Genomic DNA, 11971 nt, shown 5'->3' on the forward strand with positions numbered 1-11971 from the left:
GCAGGAGGCCATCAATCACTCACTTCTCTCCAGACTCAGAAAAGGCAGTGCACAATCCAGAACACCAGTCTCCCTGTCGTTTGCTCTGATACATTCCAGACCTGCCACAGAGAATAATAACAATGCTAATTTACATTTTGTGGTACTTTAGTGTTTTTCAAGGGTGTTTGCTTTATCTCACTCTACTTCCTTAGTCTTTCAATTCTAATTTGAGGCATGCAGGATAGATGAAACTTGCTCAGCATTAAGTCAGTGATTAGCAGAATCAGGACGCTCTTTTAGCCTTTTCTGATTTCAAATCTAGAGGTTTCTTTACTCCTTTAAATTGTTGCTTCATATGTGATGAAAAGCTTTCATTCTTTGTCCTAGCAAAATTTAAATAATATACTGATTGAGAATAGACTTTAATATTTTTTCTAACTGAGGGCTTTATAATTCACTGAGCAATGTTGATGTGATTTTTACTTCTGTTCAGTTTTATATTAGGCACTTTTCACATAGTAGCAATTCTGACTGGAACTCAACTAGTGAAATGGTGGTGAAATTTCATTTTCAGTTACTATAACTATGTCTTATAAAATTCTTATCTAGCTACCTGGGAGCTTTCAAGCAATGGTCTCTAGAAAGTCTCCAAGCTCCAGCTTCATTAGAACAGCTGGAAAATCCTGCTAAAGACTCAGATTCTGGGGTTCCATTTGGGACTCACAGACTTAGAGTCTTTGGGATCTGTCTTTGTAACTAGCATCTCAGGTGATTCTTCTGCACACTGATTTTCAAAAGCTCAAATTTGAATGACTCCTCTTCCTTCCTGCTGAAAACCCCCTCTCCTCTTCCTCTTTCTTTTTCATCTTCAAGTTCAACAGTGTGCTATGCTAAGAAGAGCATTTCTTTTTTCCAGTTCAGTCCTTCTTAACATCTGCAAGATCACACACACACATACACACACACTCTACTAGGGTCACAGATCCACTCAAATCCTAGCCAAGCCACCTAACATGAAGAGGAAATTGTCAATGTTTGTGTGTGTATGGGGGGATGTGGGTGAGTAAAATTTTATTTTATTAATAGAGTTGGGATGGGGGAAACCCCAAAGCAGCAAGACCCAGCAATATAATGCAATTATAATTATATAATAATGATGCAATATATGAAATAAAATATAATGATATAATAAATATAATTTTTAGGAATGAATGTTAATTACATATAATTTAGGAACATTAACAGGATATAGTGAAAATTTTATTGGAGAGCATAGGAAGAAAGACATAGCAAGCTTTGCTGTGTATCTATGTAAACCAATAAAGTCATTTTACTGTCCTTGCAGAGGTGGAAACTCTCCATGGTAGAAATTAGAGCTGTGACACAAACTTCACTGAAAGGCTAGTTTGACAGGATTTGTTGTTGATCAAAATAATATTATACATTTTTTTCCTCAGAATTTTTATCATTTCTGGCCTAATCAGGGAATGCAAATTCTTTGAAAACTTTTTATCTTTCTCAGGTAGGTTTCAAGTACTATCATGCTTTGTACAGAGAAGATATTCTTTATCAATAACCATACATTTATTATAATGTTGGAAAGTATTTTTCTCAACAAGTGCCTCACTTAAATAATGGGGGGAAGCATATGAATTCACAAGGCCATGAAAAATGATCACAATGCCATACAAAAGTATTACTTTGTTCATGACAGAAATATTAACTTGCCTTTGGAAATATTTTCTGGCAAAATAAAGGTCTGAATATAATCATTTGAGTTTTTTAGGAGGGTATTAGAGACACATTTTCTTTCTTTCTTTTTTTTTTTAATTAATTTATTTATTTTTGGCTGCTTTGGGTCTTTGTTGCTGCACGTGGGCTTTCTCTATTTGCAGCGATCGGGGTCTACTCTTTGTTGTGGTGCGCGGACTTCTCATTGCGGTGGCTTCTCTTGTTGCAGAGCACGGGCTCTAGGCACATGGGCTTCAGTAGTTGTGGATCACGGGCTCTAGAGCGCAGGCTCAGTAGTTGTGGTGCATGGGCTTAGTTGCTCTGTGGCATGTGGGATCTCCCCGGACCAGGGCTTGAACCCGTGTCCCCTGCATTGGCAGGTGGATTCTTAACCACTGTGCCACCAGGGAAGCCCAGAGACACATTTTCTAAAGCAATTTAATGTGGACACATTTTGAATTGTGCAGGATTATTTTTGAAGGACTTTAGTATATATTAAGGAAAAATCCTTCGAGTTTCCTTTCCTGCAATACAGTAAACCTGATTTTCTGACTGCAAGTCAAAAAAAATCTTGTGTAAACTCATGAGGAAGCTCTTCACTCCTTGAGGTAGAGGAAAGCATGTCAGCAGGACGCAAATAACCACTCTCACTTTTCATGATATTTGGTGGAGCAAGTCAGCACAGGTCCTGTTAACTGGCTTCCAAGTTTTCTCTATTTCTTTTTGACACAAAGCTCTTGATAAAGAGGGGCAAGCTTAAGTTTGAGCCTGAGAATATGGGGATTATGCTTTGCTAAGGAATTTTAAAATTCGGAGCTGTTAGAATAATTTGGAAGTGAGTCCCAAAGAAGCTTTTCTTCACTTGGAAGCGGGGAACTTGTGTAACCTGGAGCACAGGGAGGGGGTTGAGGTGGGAGCGGGGGTGAATCAAGTTCACCAGAAAAATGAAAGGAAGATTGGTTTTGGAGATTCAAATGGAAATTCATCCTACTTAAGGGCTGACCCATCAACTGCCATTACCTGGATAAACTGTTTATGCTATGGATTTGACCCTGGGGGGTCTATTGTGAAACAAAACAAACAAAAAATTAGGGTGGAGAATCCATATTCCCAACCCAACCCTATAAAAAAGACCATATTTCATAAACAGATGTGGATTTTCAAACATGATTTGTACATAGCTATGCCAAATGATAGACGTATTGGACTTAATTTAGTATTCAGTAGTTTGACATCCTATCTTTCCTTTGGTGTTTTGACCTTGTCATTTACACATCCTTCATTTGAAAATACTTAGAAGAAGCAGAGCAAAAACAAACCCTCCACTTAACTTTTCTGGTGCTGGTCTATTTAAAATTGTAGCAGGAAGTTAACCTTCATTATCTAATATTTAACCACTTTCTATGATATTTATATATTTTCTTCTACCTTATCAGTTAAATATATGCATTATTATATTGTTACATTTGTTATGGATGTGAAAATTTATTTTCTTCAGTAGAAGTCTTCAGCTTTTAGTAACTTGGAAAAATTTCATTGAGAGAATAAATCTTAGGTATTCAGAGAAGCATATCATGTTATATGCAATTTGTTCTTCATAAAATTTTTTTAACAGTCAAAATTACAGATTATTAGCCCCTACATTCTTACCCTTTAAAGCTATTAAAGAGAAATCACTCATATCAGTTCATGAGGAATGGCATGATCTGTATCTTCAGTATGTGGGGAAAACACATAGACGAAGTGATAATTACTGTAATGTGTTGTGACCCCCCTTGGATTAAAAAAATGCTTTAAACACAAAGAAATAACAAACTTGATTCTCCAGAGAGCTCTAAAGGAGAATCTGACTTGCCTGTCACTTAGAGTATTATTTTCCTAGATTTGAGCTTCAGTCCAACTCAGAGTAGAGGGTAATATGTACGTTTGGGTGAGCCTCACCTTGCTTGAGAATTCTTCCTTTGGGTTGATGGGCTGTGTCTGTTAGAGTTCTCCAATATAAATATATACATTCCTGAGGTGAGTGTAAATAAATTAATTTAACAGATTATTTTAACTTTAGCAAGGCCTTTGGGTAAATAAATCACAGAATCAAATTTTGGTGAGAAGGAGAAAGAGAAATAAGCAGAGAATGATAGGGTCTCAAACAAGCTTTGGACTGTCAACACAGCACATGGGCCCTGGGAAATAAAGAGAAGAGAACAAAAGAAGTGGCAGGAGCCTTAGATACATCTCATCTACTTGTTAGTTTTGCTTGGATCAGACTGCTCAGGAAGTGCCTGTGAGCTCTGACATGTCTTTATGTGCTTAGCGTACCCAAAAGAGAAGTCATCATTGCACCAATAGGCCCCTTCTCTTGAGTTCCTCATTTCAGTTGAGAACTAGTTATCTTAGTGACTCATGTCTTTCTGTCTGTCTGCCTGCGTATTAACATATTTGCTATAACCTGCAGATTCTACCTCCACAATACCTCTTATCTATTTCTTCCTTTACATTCCCATTGCCAGAATCAAGTTCAGGACTTTATCACCTCTTGCCCAGATTAATAATTGCTTTCTAACAAGAAGTTATTATGTCCAGTACTCTCTCTGCTCAAATCCACTCAGACTTTTTTTCTAGAATTGCCCTAAACTTGTAATATTTCTGCTAAAAAGCATCAGTGACCCCCTCATTGACAGACAGCAACCAAATTGACTATAGACTTCTTTTTCTGACATTCAGAGTCAGCCACAATAATGGCCAGTTTCTCTTTTAAGCTCTTCTTCTGTCATTCTAAATAGCTGCCAAACTCATTGCTATTTTATGATCATGTCCCATCAAATGCTTGCAGGATGCAGTCTGAAATCTTTATGTTGCCACCACCTGAAGTATGCTCTCCCAAATCTCTTGCTCAAATGTTGTTCATTAAATATCCATTTTAGATACATTCTTTACAAAAATTTCCTGATTTTTCTCAACTAGATGTGATCAGTTTTTCCTTTGAATCATCATAAAAATGTAAACAACCTCCATGCTGATCTTTGTTTTTTCTTTTCTATTATAGTGTTCATATTTTTGTTGTTTGTTTCACCTTTTAGATTGTAAACATGTTAAAGGAAGAAACAGTATTTTATTATTTCCCGTATCTTCTATACATCTTCTATACATTGAGAGTACATCTCAATGCCTTATATAAAATTAAAGTTCTGTAAATATTTGTTAGATTGAGAGTAATGTGTCATTGATACCTAAAAAAATTGATGTAATGTACTCTTAAGCACGCCACTGGGAAAGAATATTTAGAATACACATGAAGGTACAGCTTAGAATAAAAGGGAATGTATTGTTTTTTCAAATGATTTTGGTTGATGGTAGGATTAAAAGGTGGTATATGACCTTGCTGGTTCAAATGAAATGAAATCTTCTCAGAAGCATGGTTCTTTTGTTTTCAAATCCCTATATAAATATGGTAGATAAACTTATGAAATTGCTTCGGCTCACTGAACTTGTGGAGTGACTAATTGGGAGATATATACATATATAATGTATATAATTAGTATAATATTCATCTTTGCTTATTCATTTCTATCAGTTGGAAAACTAGAGATTTTTTTGAAGTCAGTGAAAAGTCTAAGAATTCCTACCACATTCTCTCTAATAAAAGGGAAATAGCTGCTGAAGTACAAAGTATCACAGACTTTTTAGTTAGCAACTAAGCTTATTAACATTAACAGAAATGAAATATATCTTATATTTTTTAAAAAGTCAGGCATATAATATCTATGGCAAGTAACGTAGGGTACTTAGTGCCTTAAATTTGATTCCTAAACATGGCAAAATTAGAATACCACCCCCAGACCCTCCCTGAGTTATTTCTACTAGGGTAAGGCTTTGATTTCAAATGTTGATAATATATGATTAAGAAAATATTCTTCTAGGAATTCATATTAAACAAAAAGAATATGGTAAATATGCACAAGTTCAGTATCCAGAATTATTTTGCAGTACCTAGCTCATTTTATGATTACTCCTTACTATCTAAATACAAAGACAGTATCAACCTCTGACTTTTATGTTTCCTCTGGTCACACTAAATAAGAGTCTTTTTTTTTTAGCTCCTTCCCCCTCTTGTTTTGCCTAGGGTAAGATGGAGAGGGGACAAGAGTGGTTAGGTAGGAGGAATGTGTGCTTTGTGGTGAATTTTATCTTGTCTATAAAATAATAGAATCATATAATAAAACAATAAGATTATGTAGAAATTATGGATGGAGGTATGTTGTTAATTGAAAACTCTTCTGTAGTTGTTATAAGATATAAACCTGAAAAATCACTGTTAATAATAATATATATATATATATATATATATTTCCAGTTAGTTTTTAGGGACATTGCATAGGCAAAATATTGTTTATAAACAATAAATTATTTTCTAATTTCACATACTCTAGAATAATGGCCAAAAAAAAGTCTTTAAATCAATACATTTTATATGTATGTTGCTATTAAAATATATATTAATATCATTCTAGCAGCTTTAATTTATGTCCTTCTAAAAGTTTAAATGTTTTATTCTTTATTATTCATTTAGTTACTTCACCTCAAAAGAACCCCAATCTTTTCATAATAAACTTCTTTAAACTAACATCGACATCGCACAAGTTTTTGGAATGCTTTCTTGAAGTCTTCATTAAAGATTGTATAAATCAGTGGGTTTATAAGGGAATTGAGATATCCAAGCCATGTCAAAAAATTTGACATTTCTTCAGAAATTTTACACTTTTCACAGACATTAACAACCAATTCTTTTACAAAAAATGGAAGCCAACATATTACAAATGCACCCAAGATTAATCCCAGGGTAGTGGCTGCTTTGCGTTCTCTTGTGCCTGAGATCTTTTGCCTTCTCCAAGATCTCTCATGCTTGAATTCAGACCTGGGGCTTTTCACTGTGCTATGAATTTTATCAAAGTCCATTGATGGATCAGATAAAGACTTTTCTAGGATGTACGGTGTGGAGACCAGTCTAATGCTTTTCTCACCACTCCCCAAAAGGTGACCATTCAGTTCTTCCTTGGCAATCCTACTTGCTTGTCTCTTGTGGTATAACGTCTTTGCTGCTTTATATATTTTGTAGTAGAGGATCAAAATCAATGTTAATGGGATGTAGAAAGCTCCAAATGTTGAGTAAATAGTGGAAACAATGTTGTCGTGTTTGATGATGCACTCATCCTCTCGGCTAGTTCCTTGGTGCCTCCAGAATAGAGGAGGCATAGAGATAAAAATAGATATAATCCAAACTATGGTAATCATAATGCCAGCATGCTTGGGAGTCCTTTTCCTGGCATACTCAACAGCATCTGTGATTGCCCGGTACCGATCCAAAGCTATAGCAGAGAGATGCAAGATGGAGCAAGTGCAGCACGTGATATCAACGCTCAGCCAGATGTCACAGACCACTTGCCCCATAATCCAGCTCTCTCTCACAATATACACAATGCTGAAAGGCATCACCAGGACAGCTACAAGAAAATCTGTGACTGCAAGGGAGCAAATTAAGTAGTTGGCTGGGTGGTGTAGCTTTCGGGTCACAATAATTGCAGCGATCACAAGTGAGTTAATGGTCGTCGTCATCAGTGCCAGCCCAGAGAGAATGAAGGACACCAGAATTTTGGATGGCATTCTGTCGAACAGTTCTTCTGAGGTCAAGTTTTGATCAGATGAGTTTAAGAAATCCATTTTTTGTTTGATTTAAAAGATTAATATAGCTGAAAAAATGGACACCTATAACAAAGGAGAGGAAAAACAGTTCAGAGAAGGCTTCAAAGATTTTTCTCTTCCTTTCAGAACAATTTTTTTTAAAGTATACATGTATCTTTTTCCAGAATAGTCTATGGATTAAAAACATGGAGTTCAGATAGCAGATTTTCTTTTTCTTTACATTTAAGAAATACAATAAGAACAGTAAAAAACAATAACTTTAAAAACATTTTCTTAAAATAGGGCTCAAATAAAATAATTTTTATGCATAAAATAACCTATCACTAAAATCTCTACTATTATAAAAGTGTTTAAAACCTATATTAATATTAGCTATGTTTTTCTCTTTGTCTACAGCAGAAAAAGTTTAAAAGCACATGCCATTAGTATATATTTGTGCATTATATAATGTAATATAAGAAAATATCATTTTAAAGGCAGTATTCAAAATCATAAACAATTTTGTACTTAAAGTTACACTGAGAACATTTTCATTGGGCTTGTGGAGACTAAAGGAACTTCCAATGTATTTTATGTCAGGATAGAAAGGTTATAAAAAGAAAAATAAACAAAATTAAAATATTTTTAGTGTATTTCTTGCATTCCATGATCATTTTATGAAATTAGGAAAATGTCAGAGTGTTTAGTAGTCTTTGTGGATATAATTAGTTAGTTTGGTTTAAAAAGACGAAATAAAACTAGTTGGAACCGAATAACCATACAACACTGCCCATAATTATAATGACATATATAACCGAAATAAACCACTGAACGAGGTGAACCTTGCCAGTAAGAAAAGCTCATAACGTCACACACCCTGAAATGGAAATTATTCTTTACAAGACTCCATCGTAATGACCATGTAACCTTACTTTTGAAAGGGAACCCTCCAAACGTGGCTTATAATTTTTACTTCAGTCCATGCTACTTAATTGCAAGTCAAATACGAGCAATTAGAGTGTAATTAAATAAGATTAATCGTTTTTATAAATAGTTTTTATTTTCCAAATCAGCACTTTTCTCTTTCTTTAATAATTCTTTAGTAGCTACCTACATCTTTGGAAAAGACAGAGAAAAGATGGAAACCTGAAACTTTATTCTTAGTTATAGTTATAACTATTATTGTACCTCTATATTCCTTGAATTATTTTTACTTTAAAGTGGTTATGTTTTACTAATTGGAACTGATAGAACAATAATTTAAAATACTTGGTATTTTTATATCAAGTGCTTCTTATGAAGTGTGTGTGTATACATATAAGATTATGCATATATATATTATAAAAACTTGGAGTGCAGCATATTTAATATCCTACTTGTGTTTGAGTTACCAGTACTAAATTTAATTTTTATTTTCTCATATTCATTGAAGGCGGGTGCTGATGGCTTGCTCCTAAGCAAATTGAGTGGCAGAAGAAATCTGAATACATGAGACCCATAAAACAAATAGTCCCGTATGTAATTGAAAAGGAGTTGTATATCTAAGTTATTTATATCAACACTTACCCATTTGTAAAGGGCAACTAAGACAACTTCAGATAAAGAATGGAGGCTACAATCTCCTTAGAAATTCTAAACCAGTGGTTTTGGAACTCTGTTTGCCTCAGAGCCACCAGGAGGGCTCGTTAAAACACAGATTATTGGGTCCCAGTCTCTGGAGTTTGAGATTCAGTAAATCTGGGGCAGGGCCTTCAAAACTGCATTTCTAACAAGATCCCACATGATGCTGATGCTGTTTGTCCAAGGAGTCAGGTTTCTGGCGGGTAATCAATACGGTTATTCCTCAGCTCTTTGTCTAATCCTTTCACCGCTATAGCCTTTATGAGTTCCTCTCATAAATGTCAGAGAGCAGCTCTGACATTTCTGCTGTACAACTTTCTCAGCACCTCTCTTTCTCACATTCTTATTTCTTGGAGCTTTTCAAATAAATGATCTTCCTTTAGCTTTTCTTCTGATGCCTCCCTGACTTTTTTTTTTTTTTTTCAACTTTTTATTATGAGAATTTTCAAACACAAAGTAGAATAATGCAGTACACATCCACGTGCCCTTTACAGAACTTCATCAATTGTCATCATTTTGCTAATCTTGCAGAAACAAGTGTTAATTATAATCAGAGATAAAACAGGATTCAAACTTTGTGGAAAAGAGTAAAATATACTTTTTTACCAGCAGTCAAATGGTGAAAGTGGGCAGAATCATTGCATGGTGCAACATGGTAAAATAAATAGAGGGTTAAGGTCCTTAATAGAAGGATGCATCCTGCATGAAAGGAGGTGGGACATATTTTATAAGCCCCTCTTCATACTGTAGGAAGACTCAGGACCACAGCCTATCTTTTTTTTTTTTAGATTATGAAGTTAAAGAGAACAGCAAAATCATTTTGGTGTAGCAGCAAATCAATGGATTATGTTGCTTATAGGCAATCTCTTCTAAAATATTCCTCTGAAACTGAGAAGCTGAAGAAGGCTGATGAATCACCTATTTTAAACTGTAGTTTTTGCTTTTCATGTATGTTTAAACCTAAAACCTCTCTTTTAATAAGCCTCTACTGAAATATTCATTTGTGGAATAATTCTAGCAAGTTTTTACTGCAAATATTCAATAGTTTCTATAAAGAACTCTTCTTCCTGCTACAGTCCCTTCTTATCAAAATTGCTAATGTGTTGTGTTACTTAGGCCTGCCAGTACTGGGTAAGTTAAAAGGAAGAGGGCAGGGAGAATTCTGTCTTTGCTGCCATCTGGCTTTTCTTCCCCTTCAAAACAAGGTCTCTTTTAATCTATGTAAAATTTTCCTTTAGGTTTTTTCCACTTAAGCCGAATATCTTTGAGCCATTTTTTTTTTTTTTTAACATCTTTACTGGAGTATAATTGCTTTACAATGTTGTGCTAGTTCCTGCTGTGGACCTAGAGTCTGTCATACAGAGTGAAGTAAGTCAGAAAGAGAAAAACAAATACCGTATGCTAACACACATATATGGAATCTAAAAAAAAAAAAAGGTTCTGATGAACCTAGGGGCAGGACAGGAATAAAGATGCAGATGTAGAGAATGGACTTGAGGACACGGGGAGGGGGAAGGGGAAGCTGGGACGAAGTGAGAGAGTGGCATGGACATATATACACTACCAAATGTAAAATAGATGGCTAGTGGGAAGCAGCTGCATAGCACAGGGAGATCAGCTCGGTGCTTTGTGACCACCTAGAGGGCTGGGAGGGAGACGCAAGAGGGAGGGTGTATGGGGATATATGTATACATATAGCTGATTCACTTTGTTATACAGCAGAAACTAACACTGCATTGTAAAGCAATTATACTCCCTGACTATTTTTAATCCTGACTTTGTGCAGCTCTTGGACCCCCTGCTCTAGACATGTTGACTCCCCTTCTAGAAGGTGAATTATTTGATTAACTGATTTCTCTAAGTATCACACTGTAGCATTTAAATTAGGCTCAATAAAATGGTACTTAATGCTAAGGGAAAAAAACAAAATGTGTCATATAAATTCTACTGCATTTTACAAGAAATTTTTCCATTATTAACTTTAGAAAGTTGATCTTCTGAAAATTGTTTTTGTAGAAAACAAAGAAAATAGGAAAACAAATGCAGCCAATCACAATTGGGTTCCTTTTTCTTTTTGTCTTATTTTCCTTGCCACTTAATAAGAATTTCAATAAACCATCTACCTTCATTAATTCAGACATGGCCTCTAATCAGATTCTTTCTTACTCTTTTACATCTTAGGTTCCCACAGTGAGTCCTCATGGTGCTAGGGACCACTTCTGGGTTACTAGACATAGACTATGTCACACACATTCTCCTCAAACTATATTCTGTATTTTGAATGTATTCACGGGGAAATAGTCAGGATTATTCTGTAATTAGAGCCTGTAGTCCCATCATTTATGTGTAGCCTTCTTGATAATAACAAAGAGAGAAAAACTTCCCCAGGCTTAACTCCATGAATATTTGCCAATGTATTGATTTAGCCACATGGTGCATTTTACTTCTCCGCTTACACATAGTTTTTAAAATCTAATGTTGATTTATATTCAGATGTCTGATCTTGATGTCCTACTGTATTGTTCTCATTCAGGTTAAACTATAAGCTCATTGGGGCATAGCTTAATTTACTTTATATTGTAAATAACCTGGGGGGGGTCATACACAAATAGTTTTAATAATAATACTGTAGAGAGGCAAGAAAGCAAAATTCAATTCTACCAAGACCTCGTAAGAACCCATAACTTGGCTGCTCCAATTAGAATGATAATAATATTTATCATTTCTGAGTGTTTAATTCTGCAGGAACTATGCTAAGTGCTTCGCATATGTTAACCCATTTAATCCTCACTGCTAACCTATGAGGTAGGTACAGTTATTATCTCCCATTTCATAGGTAAGAAAACTGAGGTATAGAGATTTAATGAAGTCCTTTGCAATGAAACATAACCAATGGTTGGTGGAACAAACCCATTCCTTTAATCACCATTTTACTGTCTATGAGGTATTTATTACTTTACTT

The 11971-nt window shown here is 35.0% G+C and overlaps 1 protein-coding gene across 1 annotated transcript; it reads right to left on the reverse strand.

Annotated features, from left to right (window-relative positions):
• Positions 1 to 6330: 6330 nt before the first annotated feature.
• On the reverse strand, positions 6331 to 7428 carry HTR1F (5-hydroxytryptamine receptor 1F). The gene has a single exon (XM_007164090.2). It carries the CDS (start codon positions 7426 to 7428, stop codon positions 6331 to 6333), a length of 1098 nt encoding a protein of 365 aa, XP_007164152.2.
• Between the last annotated feature and the right edge of the window lie 4543 nt (positions 7429 to 11971).

This window comes from Balaenoptera acutorostrata, chromosome 4, assembly GCF_949987535.1.
Source record: "Balaenoptera acutorostrata chromosome 4, mBalAcu1.1, whole genome shotgun sequence".
Lineage (NCBI taxonomy): Eukaryota > Metazoa > Chordata > Mammalia > Artiodactyla > Balaenopteridae > Balaenoptera > Balaenoptera acutorostrata.